The 19,869-nt window shown below is 36.5% G+C and overlaps 1 protein-coding gene across 3 annotated transcripts in view; it reads right to left on the bottom strand.

Moving 5' to 3' along the window:
- Nucleotides 1-19,869, bottom strand: part of NCOA3 (nuclear receptor coactivator 3) — a 94,878-nt gene that overhangs the window by 9,729 nt on the left and 65,280 nt on the right. For all 3 annotated transcript variants that reach the window (XM_032217920.1, XM_032217922.1, XM_032217923.1), the window contains 13 exons: nt 19,190-19,290; nt 15,901-16,075; nt 14,016-14,204; nt 13,390-13,491; nt 9,789-9,926; nt 8,731-8,878; nt 6,579-6,967; nt 5,443-6,299; nt 4,681-4,819; nt 4,138-4,332; nt 2,645-2,881; nt 2,135-2,261; nt 106-277 (listed from right to left, as the gene is read on the bottom strand). In XM_032217920.1, coding sequence (XP_032073811.1) covers nt 106-277; nt 2,135-2,261; nt 2,645-2,881; nt 4,138-4,332; nt 4,681-4,819; nt 5,443-6,299; nt 6,579-6,967; nt 8,731-8,878; nt 9,789-9,926; nt 13,390-13,491; nt 14,016-14,204; nt 15,901-16,075; nt 19,190-19,290 — 2,969 coding nt within the window. The remainder of the gene's footprint in view (nt 1-105; nt 278-2,134; nt 2,262-2,644; nt 2,882-4,137; nt 4,333-4,680; nt 4,820-5,442; nt 6,300-6,578; nt 6,968-8,730; nt 8,879-9,788; nt 9,927-13,389; nt 13,492-14,015; nt 14,205-15,900; nt 16,076-19,189; nt 19,291-19,869) is intronic.

The raw sequence follows: 19,869 nt of genomic DNA, 5'->3' as shown, positions 1-19,869 counted from the left end.
TAGTACTGCAAAAAAAACTGTACGAGAACTAATTCAGTAGCATCCGTAGTTTACAATATATTCAGCTAGCCGAAAAATAAAGAGTTTAAAAGAACATTTACTTACTTGGTTTACAAGATCAGGAATTCCTAAGGCTCTATCAATTTCTTCAAGGCTGGTAACATCAGTATTGCTCAACAATGCATGCAGCTGATCTAGTAGAGCTCTTTCATCACTTTGTCCATCTACATTTGGAGTATTATATAACAGGTCATCCAAGGAATTTCTAACTAACTGCCTAGGAAAGACAAATGTTGAAAATGAGCAGGATCTTATATATTGAAAGCAAGAACGTCTCTGCTAAGATTGATTCTGAAGAGTCCTTGGGAAAAATCTAAGATGAAGAGAGTAAAGACACATACAAGAATTTGTTACCCTGAATCTGAAAAAGGGTCTCTCTAAACCAACTCATTGATTCAAGCATAAGTATGAGCATAGAAGTATGGATGCAAAAGTGACATATCCAGTTGTCCCACTGAATCACTTTCAGGTTCTTTTTTGTGCTTATGATTTAATGTTAACTTTTCTGAGGCCAACCATACTGAACATATTCCCTTAAAAAAACTAATAACGCCCTTCTGTGTTTCTTAGGATAACAAATGAACTTGAAGAAGCTGGACTTTATAGAACCATAATGTAGTCTTGCTCGTTCCATTTTATTTTATTGTGAGTGTTATACTTCAAAAGAAAATAATATATTCTTCTCTGCCCTATACTTTCAAACATTTTCCTTCCTATCTGATCCTTCTAATTCTTGTTAGCTAGCCAGTTGCCCTAAGTTCTGCTATGCTGTTTCATGAGAGATGGGGGGGACTTCTGGAAGATATGGGAGATGAAAGCGAAAGAAAACAAGGATAAACCATTTCTGTATTTTATTTATTTATTAAAAACATTTATTTGGTTTCCTATCTCATATATGGGAGGCTTACATTAAAATTCTGCAATATAAAAATATTTTATATCTTTCATTTTTTATATATCTTGTTTTTTTATGTACACTGAGAACATATGCACCAAAGATAAATTCCTTGTGTGTCCAATCACACTTGGCCAATAAATTCTATTCTGTTCTATCTTCTAAGCAGCTCTTCTAACCCACTCCGGAAGTGACAGCAAGCACAATTATACCAGCCACTTGATCAGCTCCATGGCAATCTGGGGACCTTAGGCCCACTGAAAGAACCGTATCTGCAGAGCTTTTTGGAAAACGGTGGGGGGGGGGGGTAATTTATCTTGGAGAGAATGATATTTTAGAAGGAGGGAGCCACCACAGAGAAGGCCCTTCTTCTGGTTCCTACTAGATCTACTACCCTGACAGGATACAATATACCTGGCTTTCTGGCTTCGATGAGCAAGGTAGATGTAACTGGGGAGACGCAGTCCTTCAAATAACCTGGCCCCAACCCATTTTACCAAGAAAACTAGATGGATATATAAGATAAAACGATTGACCATATAGGATCAGATAATGGATCCCTCAGCTCATACGGCACTATAGAGGGAAAGCTGAGAATCTTTTAGAGTACTACATTTGTGTATGATGAGACTAGATAAAAGCTTTCTAGATATCTAGTTACTGGTATTAACATACAGGAAAGAAAATCCGAAGTGGCAAAGACAGAATTGCATGTGGAACATGAAAGATTAAAAATGAATGAATATGGGAAAACTCAGCCAGGTGAAGGATGAAATTAACCACCCAATTAGACATCAGTCAATTAAACACTGGCATCTTAGGTATTGCAAATTGAAATGAACTGGAACAGGATATTTTCCATCAGAAAATCATACTGTTTTCTACCCAGAACCAAAAATACAATGAAAGAATGGTACTATTTTCATACTCAGTAAAGATATAGTAAAGAGAATACAATCCAGCCAATGAGCAAATAATATTAATTAGACTTCATAGACAGCCTTTCATAGGATGGTTAAAACTCCAAACAATGATGCAGAAGAGGTGGTTATAGTCAAAGTCAATCTGAAATTAATAGAACATACAAGCAATAGTTTATGTTTTTTGGTTTGACCAAAATATTTTTCTTATTTGACTGTGACCAAACAATAAAATAATCAGCTAACTAGTAATCATTACCTGTCTTGCAAACCTTGAGCTGCTTGTTCCATGGAGACTATGCTGTCAGGCCATACATTTGGCTGATTAGATGGTCCTGGATGTGCATAAGGATTTCCTCCCATTCCTACATTAATCTCATTTGACCCTATTAAAAAAGGAAACAAAATACACATTTTTTCATTTGCAGAAGCAACAAGCATTGAACAGCAATTTTTCAATGTTAAAAATAGCGCTATAGTGATTAATAAATAATTGAAGCTATATTCCTTTGAACATGGAACAGTGCAAGATTGATTATTATGACAGCATGTTTCATGCACAAATTGATTTAGATCTAAATCATAACAAGTCTCAAAGTCTTATCCAAACAGAAATTAGTAATAAAGTCCATAGTAAAGTATAAAAATATGTACGTGCCAATTAATAGCTGGGAAAAATATGAAAGGGAAAGAAAAAGAAGGGGGCTTAAGGCCGTGCCCAAAGTCTGAAATACTACACTTTCAGTAAATAACAATTGTAATCACTCACTCATATGGATCATTTCCTGTTGGAGCATTGATCTGGTGCCGGGAATACTATTTGACCTCATGGGCAACCCAGGCATAGATCCTCCCATGGAAGACCGGGCAAGAGAAGCGCTGCAGTCTGACCCAGCCCTTGCCATTGAACCAGAAGCTGTAGGCTCCATCCTGTTCAGTTTTGAATTTTGTAGACTCCAATCACTTGCCGAATGCTGATTCACTGAAAGATTTCTGTTACACATCCCTGGAAGAACGAACATATTTAAAGCATTTTCCTTTTGTTACTGAAAAATATGGAATACATTTCACTTAATTATAACAGGCATTTCTGCTGTTCCTCACATTCGGATTATAATTCTAGGTCAAAACTGAAAGAATTGCACATATAAAGGTATTTCCCTCCCACCCAACCTAGTATATGCTGGAAATACAATTTACTGAAAACTCAGATTTGGGAACGACTACACAATGGCTTTTCTGCCTCTGGATTCCAACTGTACTACTGGTAACAACATATTAAAGTCAGGAAACTCTTGTGTAGAAACATTTTGTGAGATATGCAGAGATTTCCTCCAGAAAAGCCAAACTTTTAAAAGTGAGGATGGCATTTCAAATAACTATGATTCATGGTTGTAATTCTTTAAAATAGCAATAGCAATAGCAATAGCAGTAGACTTATATACCGCTTCATAGGCCTTTCAGGCCTCTCTAAGCGGTTTACAGAGAGTCAGCATATTGCCCCCAACAATCTGGGTCCTCATTTTACCCACCTCGGAAGGATGGAAGGCTGAGTCAACCCTGAGCCTGTGAGATTTGAACCGCTGACCTGCTGATCTAGCAGTAGCCTGCAGTGCTGCATTTAACCACTGCGCCACCTTGGCTCTTAAAATGCAACATGAGAGCTTCAAACTTATGGAATCCATCTTTCAGAACTGATTTTCTTTTCACTTTTTTATCCACTCTGCATCTATGCATCAAATGTTCTAGGCCCATGATGGAGAACCTATGGCATGCGTGCCAGAGGTGGCACGCAGAGCTCTCTCTGTGGGTGGGCACGCCGTTGCCAGCTGCTCTTCCGGGTTCTGGCACGTGCATGCACGCTGGCCAGCTGGTCTTCAGCACCAAGTGCTGAAACTGGAGCGCGCATGCTGAAGCATTGGAACGCAAAAGAAAGCAGCTGGCCAGTGCACATGCATGTGACGAAACCCGGAAGAGCAGCTGGCCGCCGTGCACATGCACACCAGCCAGCTTCCCTTCCGGGTTCCAGCGCACTCGGACTCCAGTTTCGGCACTCTGTGCCAAAAAGCTTCATCATCACTGTTCTAGGCACTAAAGTATAGACCAGTCATGTCAATCGTTTGTGATTTCAACCTTCAAATTTGCAAACCAGACCAACCTACTGTTTAACAATACTTGTTTGTCATCTTTTGATCATACAAATATGATTTATTAACATTTTGGGGTCCTAATTAAAAGGAAAAAAGGGAATTGCAAACAAACCCATATTGGCTCCAAAATTTTCTTGATTTTCAATCATTCTTGGTCTCTCAGCCATCATGGTTTGCTTCTGTAACAATGAATACGAACTAGCATTTCTCACTGATGAGACAGAATCCACCGATATAGGACTATCTAAAGATATGGCTCTGTTGAAAGGAGGGCGGGCAATCTGCCTAGACTGGGGACTTCTGACACCTATTAAAAATTAAAATAGAATTGTAAATGCATCATCTGTAAAAATATTATCTGTATGTGTTTTCAATTATTATTATTAAAGAAATTAGTAAAGAAATATAGTGAAATGCTCCAGAAAAATATTATATTCTAATGTGAAATTAAATTAATATATTTCTTTTTATCTGTACATTTTGTATTAACTGTATCTTCTTCAGCCACATGTTCAATTCTACAGAGGTCCAGAAAATACAATACTAAAAAAAAGGTAAAAACCTAACAATAAAAATGATCTACTGTATCGATTTTATTGATTTATAAACATAAACTGTTTTGTGAAATAAAATCAGAGCACAAGTAATTCCTTACCCATTGGTGTATTTCCTTGGCATAGAGGTAGTTTATTTCCCATACTAACTCCATTTGTAGGTATAGGATTATGGCAAAAATCTGAACTATTTAGATCACCCAAAATGGCATCTAAATTATCCACCAAATTGCCACTTATCTGCAAAACATTTCAAATAATGAATTTAGTTTTTGAAATTTATAGAACGGGTTTTTATAAGCTAATATGGACACAAAACAGATGCCTCTGAGACTTTGCATTTAAAATCAACAAAAACAAATGGGCAACAAAGTACACTTTTGTCTAGGAAGAATAAAAAAACTATTCAGTAAGCCCATACACATAACCCATTTAAAGGATAACTTAGAAAAAAGAAAGTGATTGCTTAGTAGTTCATCCTTTCATTTATTTAACCTAATGGAATAATTTTAAAATATGTATTAAAATATTCAATCTTTTAAAATATTAACTATTTCTAAGTCTTTAATTCATAGGTGGAATCTACTTAAAAGAGGTATTCCAGCTTTTCTACTATAGAAAGGAATGGCTGTTCAGAATTGGTCTCACCTGGAACTAGTCATGTAAAAATCTTTTTTTTAAAAAGGCAATTGCTATTATATAACTAAGTTAAGAACAATGTAAGACAACTCCTTCTGGAGTTTTACTTGTTTATGGACTGTTGGAATTTTTAACCGGATGTCAAATAAGTTTGTGGAATGAAACTAAGAGTAAATATTCTTTTAATGGACATTCTGCTTAACACTTGAATACTTATACTTTACCTCTTCTGTGGGTTCTGTTTTTATTTTCATCTCCTTTTCATTACTTGATGTAGATATGGCCGAACTACAACACTGTCCCATCTTGGTATCCAGTGTCTCAATTTTAGGTTTAATGTCTTTTAAAAGTGGTTCTTTTCCATCATCCTTATCAAGCAAGTATCTAAGCAGGGCATGATTCTCTTTCTTTTTAGGACTCATTTGTTCCTGTTTCACTTCTCCTCCACAGGAAACTGTGTTAGTATCATGAAATGGATCTTTACCAGTAGCTTCAGCTGTGATTTTTGCTACTTCTGCCGGAGAATTACCATTTCGGAGCAACTTATGTAAAATCTTATGCTTCTCTTGCATATTTGATGAAGAAACTCCTCCCGATGTAGAAGATGAAACACCAGATGAAGGACTTGTAGCATTGTTAGGAGATTCTTTGCAGCTGGAGTCCAAGGGTGAATTTGAAAGAGTTGGGTGTCCTCTCTCCTCCGAGGAACAAGTTAGCAATTGAAGAAGCTTCTTATGTCCTTTGCTTTCAGCTGGTCCCCTCTGATCAGCACCTTCAAGGCTCTCCTCTTTGCTGTCTTTATTACTATTTGAGTCCCTGCTGTTTGACTGGCACATAGAGCTCTCCACTTGATTCTGTTCACAAAACATGCCGGGGGGGCTTTTGGAATCCTGGCTCCCCATTTTGCTTTGTGGAGGAGCATTCATATTTGGAGAACTGTCCAGTTTAGGACCCGGTGAAGAAAGTGTGGATAGCAGGGTTGTTCCAACTCCCTCACTAATGGCTTGAAGAGCACTAAGGGAGCTGCTTGAAAAGTTGTTGCTGCTTGAATTGCTGACCGGTCCCATTGGAGAGTGTACCCCTATAAAAATAGTTCATAGTTTAATAAAAAAAGAATAATTCATAAATATTGAAAATGTCTCAGGAAAAATGAAAACAAAGCGGAACTATTTTCCATGCGATGTTTCTCACAACAGAATAATGATGTAATTAATTTGATTAAATTGACTCAAGGTTTATGTTTCAATACATTTCATCTTTAAAGACCAGGTTATTAATCAAAATTAAAAAAAAGTAATCTTCAGTAAATAAATGGATATTTTATATTAAAATGAAATATTACTTAGAAAGCCACCTTTACCTGGTACAGGAGAAAACTGGTGTGAATTCACTTTTGGACTCCCACGATTCCTAGGTGATATCATTATATTCGGTTGACTGGCATTCAAGCTTGGGCTGCCATGTGGTGGTGGGCTATTGATATTTAATCCATAATTATTTTGGTAAGGAAAAGGCTGCATTCCTTGCCCAGAGTTCATTGATCCCATATTTCCTGGACCTCCATACCTAGCACCACTCATCTGTCCCATGATGTTAGGATCTCCCATGGCATAGTTCCTGTTTTGAAGAGGTACATTTTGTCCAGGCATCATGTTCATAACACCACTACATGAATTAGTGTTCATAGTTGTAGAAGCTCTTATGTTCTGTCCCATTGTATTGGGGTTTGGTCGATATCCATTTTGTTCTCTGAAAAGTTGAACAAAGGAATACAATAAAATCAGGCTCCAAATCCAATTTTTAATCGTGTTACATTAAACCCACAGAAGAAAAATAGACCTACAAACAATATAATCAATATCTCAAGATTAATAAAAGAAAAAAAGGTTTGAAAAATCATGGCGCAATTCCCCAAAATTGACCAGCTGCTTTCCTGTCCTTTTTAAAAATGAAAATTGATTAAATGATGATAATTATTGCAATGTTGGCGGGGGAGGGATTCTGGTGTGATTAGAATGACCCTGCCGTCAGGGGAAAGGTTGTTATGGTTAGTAGTTACTACTTGATGCAAAAGATAATGGATTGTTTTTCAGCATTATTTATTGTTTAATCTGTTTAATTAAAACAATTGTTAAGCAAGTATAACAGAAAAGGACACATACTCTGGTATTAATTCAGTAAAAAAAACTAATTGCAACTAATAAATCATTAATGTGATTAATTGTTTTTAATGGAGAAAGATCTACTGCCCATTCTCTCTAGCACCTGCCTGCGTCATTGGCTTTCACTGCCTATGCCCTCCTGTTAGTCTTACTTGCCAATCTGCTTTTCTGGGTTTCCACCTCTTCCCTGGTCACAGTCATATGAGGATTCACCTAATGAGCCATGTAGTTCTCAGATTACAATAACAGCTGGGTCAGCCAGGATTGCCCTCACTAAGCAATGCAGACATATGATCTAATATTGTATGACTGCATCACTAAGTAATCCCAATTGCCCTTGTTACCCAAGAACTACCTATAACCTATTTAAATGCATTGGTGGTATCTGTCAGGCTCCAAACACTAAGAAAGAAATGATTAGGCAGTTTTCTAAGCAGTTTCTTGCTATTGTTCTTCACCTATAAGAGAAAAATATTGCCAAACTATAGCAATCTCTTGCACCATGAAACATATACTTTGGAAACTATTATGGAAGAGTCTTTGTCACCCTTTTTTCCCCCACACAAACTCTAAACTACGCTGTGTCACTTTAATTAGTTCCACTAAAACCAAACCCTGATCATACTCTATGCCACAAAAGACATATCACCCAAGCCAGTAATTTCAGGGAGTTTTGTTTCCAAAAAATGGTTAAGGAAGAAAAGTAAACACCTTTTCTTCTTCATTCCTTTCCTCTTGAGATTAGCTCAACTGAGCCTCAGATACTGCAGAAGCCCCAACATTTATGCTCATTTAAATAACACATAGGACTACCATTTTATTATCTTTAAGCAAAACCATAACAAAAAATAATAATTCCTTGGGAAAATAATAAGTAACTGTATTTATTTTGCCATGGAGCGAAACTATTTCCCATAAATTCAGCTGTTACTTTTTAAAATCACAAGATACGAACAAACTTAGTTGGTTACCTATTCATATTGCTGAACTATCTACTAGGTTACAGCCAAAAGTATATGTCGGAGGTAGAAATTTTCAATAAAAACCACCTGCATGAAAGTAATCATGAGCTGTATTCTGAAATAACTATCTCATTTTTTGCTATTCAGGGAATATGTTAAAAAGAAACGGTGAATTCTCTAGCACGATTTATTTGGTAAACTTGTTCTCCTGTTCTGTCTTACAAAACGGAAAACTAGTCTTATTTCATGAAAACTATTACGTAAATCTGAAATAGTTACCAGACTATACAAACATGTCATACCAATGTTAATATCTCAAATTTTACTCAAATAAGCATTTAATAAAGGCTTACCCTTTGGAAATCCTAAAATGTAATTGTAATTTTACCTTTGAAGAAAGTGGGTAGAGATAAATCCATGACGGTCGTTGGTAACTGGATTTCGGAATAATTTACTTTTTGTTTGTGCTGTCACTATTGTTCCATCAGCTAAAGAGAACCGGTAGAGTGGAGTTTCAGCAATGCCTTGCATGTAAGCTGTTTAGGAAAAACAGATTTTTATTAGAAGAGCACCTTCCTGTTCATATTTCATGATACACAAATGGTGGCTTGCAAAGTAAGATAGACATTTTAAAGATCAAGTTTGGTGTCTACTAACTTTTGCCTAAAAAGCATACACATGAAAGACAGCAACAGCAACAAATCTACATAGCGTCTGCGTGTGAATTTGTACATTGTGGGAGGAAATGGCAATGTATGTCAAAAGGCAATAGAGCTAATCCTATTTTGCCCAGGTTTCATTGTAATAATCATTACCTGAAGAAATAGAGACTCCAAATTGGAGGGGTCAGGATTTTATTAAAACAAGCAGGAACTATTTCAATACCTTCCAGCAACCGTTTTATGAAAACAAAGTATCACCTCACAGCAGTGAGGAAATTCAGTGGCAGCAAAATAGCAAGCAAAATCTAAAAAGGTATCTTAAACTAGGTGTCTCATCCTCTTAAGAGCCAAGGTGGCGCAGTGGTTAGAGTGCAGTACTGCAGTTACTTCTGCTGCCTGCCAACTGCCTGCAATTTGGCAGTTCGAATCTCATCAGACTCAAGGTTGACTTGGCCTTCCATCCTTCTGAAGTTGGTAAAAGGAGGAGCCAGATTGTTTGGGGGCTGACTCTGTAAACCGCTTAGAGAGGGCTGTAAAGCACTGTGAAGCAGTATATAAATCTAACTGCTATTGCTATTAAGAGTAAAAGAAAGGCTTATTTCTCTGTCATACTTTATATAATTGGACATCATTTGATACATTATTTTTATATGAAAATGGATGCTCCAATTAAAACTTCCAAGACAACGATTCACTGTATTTGTTTCAAATTGGTCCTAAAAATAAATATTCCCCTTTATTTTTAAAATTAATCCCTCAACAGTTTTCAAGTTCCAGATTTTACCTTCTTGATAGTGCCGCTTGTTTGACCAGGGCTGACCTTCATTTTGGCATAAAAATCTCTGAATGCAACGGCGGATTGTATCTTCAAATCCTGGCCTCATAGACCTTAAAGAATTTGTATCTATGTTAACAAGTTTACCTGCCGAATAGAAAAAGAAACTATTGGGAATTTCCTTGATATAGTTATACTTAATTAAATGAATGCTTTGTTACTAGAATTTATAAAAATATGCATTGCAATGTTATTAAAAAACAAAAGCATAGAACCTTAATTGAATAAAATACTGGAAATAAGCAAATAAGTAATATTAGAAAATATCAACCGAATAAAAGTTATTCATACTTTTTATTAATCTAAAAGAATGGACACCAGTTGCAATTTTGGAAAAAAAAAAATCAAAAATTCATTCAAAAATTAATTCCATAATTTAGGAGCAATATAGAACAAATTTCCCAATGGGCCTTAGGTGAACTAGTTCCTATAAACAGACAGACAGTTCCTTCAATGAGTCCTAAACTGTTTAAGGCTTGAAACAATTTTAGCTCAGCCAGAAAATAAGAGGCAAATACTGCAAACTAGAAGCACTACAAGGAAAAAATTCTGAAATCATAATTTCTTTGTAGACTCCAACCTTGGGCAGAATATAGCAGTGAAAGCAGTTAATGGTGCCAGTTAGTTGGCACATACGACATCATTGCTCTGGGATGTGCATTGGTTACCAGTTTGTTTCTGGGTTCAATTCAAGATGCTGGTAGTTACCTTTAAAGCCTTATATGACTTGGGTGAGGTTACTTATACGACCATCTCACCATGGTGGTTTCAATCTAATCCAGCAGGACGCACATTCTCAGTACTGTTGGCCAAAAGGTGCATGCTTAGGAGGGCCTTGAAAAAGTGCCTGTTTTGCCATCGCATCTGCCCTCTGGAACATCATATTTTGTAAGATTAGGATGGCCTCCACCCTCATTGCTGTTTTATGTTTTTTGGCAAGATTTCAGAAATGGTTTACCATTGCCTCTTTCCTAGGCTTAAGGGAGAGTGACTAGCCCAACACCACCCAACTAGCTTTGGCCTAAGATAGGACTAAAATGCGCCTTCTCCTGTTTTCTAACTGATGACCCAACCATTACACTAAAGTAGCTCTCATTTTATTTTTATTTTTTCTTATTTTAGCAATTGCACTTTTTATTTAAAGTTGTGTGCCACCCAAACTCATGCATGTCAGATGGGCAGCCATATAAATTGAATGAATTCATAAATAAATAATATGCTTAAGGACAATTAGTAACACAAACCATGTTTATTCCTTTTTTAATAATTTTTTTATTTTTAATTTTCAAAACAAATACAACACATAAAATCTTCCTTCTTTACATACTGTAGAAAGTGTATCAGTTGGTTACAAAAAGCTTTCGTGCATCTGTTCCACAGTCATCAGGCATAATTCATATTAATTCAAGTATATTAACTCAGATATTTATACATGTTACCATCATCATACTTACATTTTCATTTGATTATAATTGTTTAAACGTCCTTCATCATAAAATATACCAAGATTTAATACATAACCACATACTGGCATTTCATTTACTATTTCTAAAATCCTCTAATAACACTGAATCCTTATGTCCTATTCTAGTTAAACATCCATAATATTTAGTAACAAAATTTTCTAATCCTCCTTTCCAAATCACTGTTTACAGTTTGTATCCAATTTCCTTATGTTGCACACATACATACATACATACATACATACATACATACATACATGTTATTATCATTATCCCTCCTTTGTTTGACTATATCCTGTGTCATAACATTTCCCCCCTAATTATCAAGACTTAACTGAATCTAACTTAGTTCTTTTTTATTAACCTTTATATATAATCCAAAAGGATTTCTAATCTTCCTTTCATGGGTACCATTCAATATTCATATCCAATTATTACTTATCATAACACTACACATTGTATACATTGTTATCATTATCAATTATTTAACTATATCATCACTAAATTTCATTAAGTTTAACTAGTTTTAAATTATAACTTCCATCTATCAACCTGTATCTTTCCAGTAGCAAAACAGTCTCATATCTTCTGCCATTTGTAGTGTCAGTCCTCTAATCATCTCCTTAAATCAAATTTGTATGGACTCCTCTTAGCAACTCCTTGCTTATAAAAATATCTCATGTAATTTTGATGCCCTCCTTCTGTTTCCTTAATCAGCTTATCTTTGATTGTCAGTAGTGTTATCAATGATGTTGCTAATAAGATTTCTTTCTTTAAATCCATAAATTCTTTTGTTTTTTCTTCTTCTGTGTCTTGCCATCTGGGGAAGAGTTCCCCTCCATTTAATTCCTCTTTCAGTATTCCACTCTTTCCATTTCCAGAAACAAACCAATCACCATAAATATCAGCAAATTTAATTTCTTTATGGTTATTTTCCTCTTCAGTTTTTAGGATTCTAACCTCCACTTTTTCCACTTGATGAACATCTCCAACTTCTTCATCATATTTTACTGTTAAGATGCTGTAAGTCTTCCAACTTCTTCTCCATCCTCTCAAATGCATTTGATAATTTCTGAATGTCTAAGAATATCTTTTGCAGGCTTAAAGTTTCTTTCTGCTGTTGAACTTGTGCCATTATCTCCAGCTAATAAACACTACTGCCCTAGCTTGGAAGGTTTTTACAAGATTTAGCATAGATTCACAATACATTTTTATTTTCACTTTTCTCTGGTTGAAGATATACTTCAAAGGGACATCTGCATGTCCTTCCTCTTATCACTCTCTATAAACAAGCAGTGAAACCTTGGAGCACCAAGCCAGGACAATCAGCAAGAAAAGTAAGAGTGTTTCGTTTCCAATACACAAACTTTCAGCCTCTGAGTAGCAGTGTTATTGTTGCAATTTTCTTTGTTTCTTTTTGTATCTTTTTTGTATTTCAAGTTAAAAAAATATCCGATTCTTGAATGAGTTAGAAAAACACCCACAGTAATGAAAGAGGAGAATTTTAGTCCATAGGTTACAAAAAGTAATAAAAAGAAAAATAGAAGAAGAAAACTTTCATTCATTTCCATTCATTTTAAAAAGCTTGCATAAATTCCATCCATGAACATAGCATTTAAAAAGTAAGATAACCCACTGTCCAAAACCATTCCAAACTTAATTCCACCGCTTATTTCTTCTTTTCACCGATTTAAATTATTTATAGGCAGTCTCTTTTAAAACGGTAAAAATTCCTCACCAGCTGGAAACACTTTCTCTTTCCGTATCCTTCCCTTTTGGAGCCGCCCCGACTTCATCAGCCTCTGCCTGGATTTTTTGTTGCTAGCTTGAAGAACTTCTCTTGCATTCATCAGGGACTTAGCGATGTCCCTGAGATCAGCAAGACGTATTCTTCCTGTTCACCGTCTCTGCAGGACGGTTTAGGTCCAATTGGACCACCCAGAGGCCAAAGTATCGGCTGGGGTCTCGGAGCATCGAGACCGGACATCTGTGTCGCCGCAACATTGGCTCCTCCTTCCAAACCATGTTTATTCCTATAGTTTGCATTAAACAATGTATTTGATAGGTTTTTCAAGTAGAATTCTTACCTGACAGATCATGTCTAGTAACAAAGCTCTCTGTGTTTGGGGAAAATACCCTCTCTATTGTAGAGATACGACGCGCGACACATATCATACAGGACTGCAAATCTGAAATACAAAATATTTTATGACATATTTAAAAATCTGACTGCTTTCAGCACTCTATCAAAGAGCTTCCATTTCCCAGTCAACTTACAAAAGGTAAATGTAAAGGTTCCCCTCACACATATGTGCTAGTCATTCCCGACTCTAGGGGGGATGCTCATCTACGTTTCAAAGCCGAAGAGCCAGCACTGCCTGAAGACGTCTCCGTGGTCATGTGGCTGGCATAACTAAACGTCAAAGGCGCCCGGAACGCTGTTACCTTCCCACCAAAGGTGGTCCCTATTTTTCTACTTGCATTTTTACATGCTTTTGACTGCTAGGTTGGCAAAGCTGGGACAAGTAATGGGAGCTCACTCCGTTACACGGCGCTAGGAATTTGAACCGCCAACCTTTCTGATCGACAAGCTCAACGTCTTAGCCACCAAGCCACTGTGTCCCTATGAGATATATGTATATAGAGATATGTGACATATACCACAGTATAAATGAATGGAATACATTTAAATAAATGGATGATTTGTCATTACCTTCCCCTTCTTCTAGCATGGCTCTCGGTTGTGATAAAGCAAAACACTGCATGGTTTCAAATCTTTGATGCAATTCCTGACTACTTCCTATATCTTCTAGAAGTTCATTTAATGGTTTCACCATCATACGACAATTAAATGTGTGACTTTTCTGTCTCGGTGCTTCATTGGTCCAAGAAACTCCATTCACTAAAAAAAAAAAGTAATAGACTTTCTCATTAAGTTGTTGGAAAAAGAATGATGACTTTAATTCTGTATTTATCCAGCTACACTGGCTAGTTAGAACTAAGGAGGGTTGGGGTTAGGACATGCTATTGTATGTAACATTTATGGACTGCAAAAAATTATTCACAAAAGAAAAACCAATTTAATGCATGGAATATCATGTATCAGGCAAGCAAAAACCAAAATCTGCTATAAATATATTAAAGGTGGAAGAAGGTAGAGGATTCTTCTAATATCAACCATTGGTGTTTGCAACATGAACTTATTTATTTATTTATATCCCATCTTTATTATTTTTACAACTCAAGGCTGTGAACATATCCTGTGTGGTGAGCTGGGTTGACATAAAATGATTGGCCTAAGGTCACCCTGCTGGCTTTCATGGCTAAGGTGGGACTAGAACTCACGGTCTCCTTCTTTCTAGCCTGGTGCCTTAACCACTAAACCAAGAGTGTCAAACTTACGGCCTGCAGGCCGGATGCGTCATGCGCTTGCAATGTCCCAGCTCCATTTTAGAGAAAATGAGAAAGTCGTGATACGTCGTATGATGACAACACAACAACGCAAGTTTGACACCCCTGCACTAGACCAAACTAATTTTCTTGCACTTGAACAATGAAAGCTGGAAAGACAATCAAGCAGTAGTCTCACTCCAACTATTCCCATTTGTATTCTGGATTCCCTAAATGTTATCAGTACTGGCAATCATACAGAATGTTAATTTGCAAGCATATTAAGAGATATACTCCACGATTTTTCTGGGATCATTATGGTAGAGATTTAAGTCCAGGTGTCTTTGCAATCAAGTGAATCATTTCTGGGAATTAGAGCAATATACTGTATGAAAACCTAACTCTAATAGAACTAATAATATTGGTCACAACTGAATTTGCATCTTTTCACACTTAATATTTTATTATGATTAACATCAAGATTTAACCAAATTTCCTTAAAACATTAAGATGGGGTAATAAACTTCTATTACAAAAAATAATTTTTGATTGATATTATGTTCAGCAAAGTTTGGTAAAAATGAAAGTCAGTATTTTAACAGATTCCATATAATGGTATATTTTAAATAAACTGAACAGCAATATTTCAATCTGCATTAACAGAGAATAGCATGTGTTTACTTACTACATATATTCTTTGTTTTTCCATAAAAGCTCAAGGCATTTTACATGAAGGAATCCCCTAATCTCACAGCAATCTTCTGAGATCAGCTGAGGAAATCAGAGGTGGGTTGCTCCCGGTTTGGCCCAGACCAGGCGAACCGGTAGTAGCAGCGGCAGGAAACTCCACCCACCTGCCTGGACATTTCTGCGCATGCGCAAAATATTGCACGCACGCGCCTGAACCAGAAGTTAAAAAATTGGCAACCCACCACAGAAAGTGTGTGTGTGTGTGTGTGTGTGTGTGTGTGTGTGTGATAACAATTTAAATTACATCAACCATATTTTTCAAGTTACAAAGATCCAAGTATAATTTGGTTAAATACCGAATTTTGCTGAAAACTCTTCATATTAAGGTACAGTGTGAATTAAAATTTAAAGAAATACTTTAGTTAATACTGTAGTTTAATTTAAACATTTTTTTTTTTTTTAGAAAAGGTCAATTTTGCACATTTCACATACCAAGTAATTATGAAAAGCTTTCTTACCTGCAGATTTGGGTAAATTTTTAAGAAAATCTTTCCGATCTTCCTCATGTAAGATACTGTAAACACTTGTATTAACCAGGTCCTCTTGTTTATATTGCAAATACTGAGTGACGTTTTCAGATACAAATACAATGTTTCCGTCCCTATTTACTACAAATAAGAAGCCATCTAATGCCTGGAAATAAAGTTATGGAAAGCTAGTATTGAGGCATTTAAACACACAGATATATTAACAGTTATTATGCACTGAAATAAACATCAGTGTTGCTGATGATATTACCTATTTTGGTAATGAAACATTGACAAGAAAACAACCAAGCTAAAAACAACAACCAAGCCCCAAAAAACCCCACTGTTCAACTAAGAGCTACAAATATTCTCTGCTATCAGTATTTTATAATCCTACACTTAGCAACACAGTATCTATTGCATTCACTTATAATCCTAGACTTGCACTGTGTGTATACACAGCATATGTCTCCTAGCTGATAGGATGTGGGCAAAATTATATTGGCTTATAACATAGTCTCTTGATTCTAGCTTGTATAGATTAGTAGGAGCATCTGTAAAGTAAAACTGAACTTTCATTATCCTTGCATGATGCTGGCCAAAATGTGCCAAAATAGACCAGTATTGTCCTTGCTTTTATCAGGAACGCTGCAGTCTGGCATGAAAATGATTACATCTGAAAACCTGGTCGATATCTTCTTTCTCTTATTTGAAAACATCACATGCAAGTCTTGATTAATCAGAGAGATAATGGACAACAAAGTATCTCTGGGCCAATCTGGTGGCATCCATACCTTATAGAAGGCTGTATTATGCAATGTGAAAGAAATAACCTAAAAGGACAGGGAATTAATGCATTAAAGAAAAAAAATATGTTTTATATCTTGGAAACTAAGAAAAAAAGGAAAGAGGGTAACTAAGTTGAATGGTATCATCTTGTGTGAGAATATCTGTAGGGAAGTGAATGTGTAGATTTAATTATGAATAAAAGAATGAAAAGATATGCCATGAAGTATCAATAAGTTATCATGGGTGCATATGTAAGCAAGAATCCATAGATGATAAAGATCGAATGTTACACTCCAGTGAATGGTGACAATGGATAACTGAAGATGAGATAGGAGGAAAAATTGTGTAGCATTTTGAATGAATGTGGTATAGGAGATTGGGTCATACAGAGAGAATGAATAAGGAACAAATTGTAAAGCATACATAAAGGAACAGCAAGTGCTTTGAGAGGTATCGGATGATGTAGAAAGTCATGGATGGATGGAGTTGATGAGGTCTTCATGAAGAGGAAGATGAAAAATTTAAAGAACAAAGGGCAATATATAAAGCAGTATGTGGATATCTATAAAAACAAAAAAGGAATAAAGACATACAGGTAGTTTGCGACTTATGAATGTAATTGAGCCCAGAACTGTGGTCCTAAGTTATGCTGGTTGTTACCTGATTTTACGACTTTTTTTCCACAGTGAATCACCGCAGTTAAGTGAATGTGTTGGTCACTAAGCAAACCATTGTCTGCTATGAGCGGTGGGGGGGGGGGGGAGGGACGTTTGCCAGAAACTGGAACATCGGTTTTCAGCAAAAAGAAAAAGTTGTAAATCTTGGTCATGTGAAACCGCAGGGACTGTCAGAATTTTGAATCCAGATCAGAAGTAGCCTTGGGGATGTCTCTTGTAATTTAAACAGTAGCTAAGCAACCAGTAGTTAAATTCATCTGAATATCACGGGTGTTAAACTCGCCATGTCAAGCCGTCATGTGACGTATGCTTTTTCCCGGAGCTGCATGTGATGCGTCTGGCCCATGGGCCACCAGTTTGACACCCCTGATCTATATAATAAATTGTTTTGTGATAAATTAGATTTACCTATTTCTTTTTTTGAGAACTTATACTTTTCATTTAAATGAAATAAAGGGAGGTGAGTGGCTCAAAATGCAATAAATAAATAAATAAATATTTCTTTGGCTTAATATGACCTGCAGCATCCAATCTGGGTCAGTCACTGGGACCAGAGGTTTAGTATTCTGAGCTTTTGGGTTCATTCTGGAGCCCATCCTCAGGAACGTCTCTTCAATCAGAATACATTCTTTGGGCTATATTTATTTGTGCCTGGTTGTGTGTGGCTTTTTAGTTCTTGATTGGGGTGTTGAGGATCAGTTATTAAGTCACTGGCTAGTTGTTTCCTTGTGGTGCCAAGTCCTCAACCCCCAAGTACCTGATAAGCTGGTGGTAAATCAGTATTCATGTTGACTGACAAGGGGCTCATTTCCCAGGCATCAATCCCTGGCCATTTTTCCCTGGCTATTTTTAATCTGCTCAGCCAACAATCTTAGTAGCTGGGAATTTGAACATATGTTCTTGTTCATTGTCATAGTTGTTTCCTATCAGCTCTCAATATTTTTACACTTCAAAAACTGTAAAAAAATGAGATTTCTTCTCCATTCCTAGAAAATGAGTAATGTACCCTTTTCCTAGTGAGATGATATGTTGGACTGTAATACATATCCATTCTGAGTTAGCATGACTTTTGGTCCACCTTTTTGGAATGTATTATAGATCATCAGGTTTGGAAATGAGCTATTGAGTTGGGCACTGCTTATATTAATAATTTTTAAAGAGCAAAATCAATACTATTCTGTTCCCACTTAGATTGTAATTCCTAGTACCCTTTTAGGGAAGCAGTTCCATTGATTTGACCTTACTAAGACATTATAAAGTGGCATTAACACTTCACGTGATCTTCATTCTATCTTTCTGTTTATGCAGCCTAGAACTGTGTTGCCTTTTTTGGCAGCTGCTGCACACTGCTGGCTCATATTTAAATGGTTGTCCACTAGGACTCCAAGATCCCTTTCACAGTTACTACTGTTGAGCAAGGTACCACCTATACTGTACCTGTGCATTTCGTTTTTGTTGCCTAAATGTAGAACCTTACTCTTTTCACCATTGAATTTCATTTTATTAGATAGTGCCGATGTTCAAGTTTGTCAAGATCCTTCTGTATCTTAAGCCTATTTTCTGGAGTATTGGCCATTCCTGCCAGCTTGGTGTCATCTGCAAATTTGATGAGTTCCTCATTTATCCCCTCATCCAAATCATTGATGAAGATGTTGAAGAGTACTGGGCCTAAAACAGAGCCTTGGGGTACTCCACTGCATACTTCCCTCCATGTAGATACAGTTCCATTGAGGACTACACATTGAGTGCGGTTGGTCAGCCTATTACAAATCCATCTGGTGGTGATGCTGTCTAACCCACATTTTTCTACTTGCCTGTAAGAGGAGTGGTCCCAGTGAATCTTTATCAATAACACCCTGTCCAGTTGAAGATACATCTGCCTTCTGAACATCATCATCAGTAGATGCTGTTTTTCCTGAAATTGAAAATGTCATGGGATATATACAGATTTAACTGTTACTATTTATTATTAAAATGCTTAAAATTATTTTAATGAGAATTTAAACAGCTGAAAAAAACAGTACTGAACCATACACAATATTAATCTTTATTCCATATTAAAGGATGAAAGCTTCCTTGGTGACATAGAAAATATAAATTCAGCTTCACCATGACATTTTTTGATAATGAAGTAAAAGATAAAGGAGATCTTGTGGATTTTATTCTGCTAGTTGTTGTCAACTACAACAGACAGTGGTCATCTCCATTTCAAAGCCATTGAGCCAGCGCTGTCCGAAGACATTTCCACAGTCATGTGGCCAGCATGATGTCACAGAGCACTGTTACCTTCCCACCGAAGTGATACCTATTTATCTACTCGCATTTGCATGCTTTCAAACTTCTAGGTTGGCAGGAGTGAGGCAAGGAGAGTATCTCACTCCATACTTTGGCACTCGTGTCTTGAATCTGGGTTGCCGGCTTTCCAGCCAACAAGCCCAGCATCCTAACTGCTGAGCCACCGCACCGCCCTTGAAAATGAAGACTGGGTAAGTAT

Source organism: Thamnophis elegans, chromosome 5, assembly GCF_009769535.1.
Source record: "Thamnophis elegans isolate rThaEle1 chromosome 5, rThaEle1.pri, whole genome shotgun sequence".
Taxonomy (NCBI): domain Eukaryota; kingdom Metazoa; phylum Chordata; class Lepidosauria; order Squamata; family Colubridae; genus Thamnophis; species Thamnophis elegans.
This window is presented reverse-complemented; position numbering and strand designations above follow the sequence as displayed.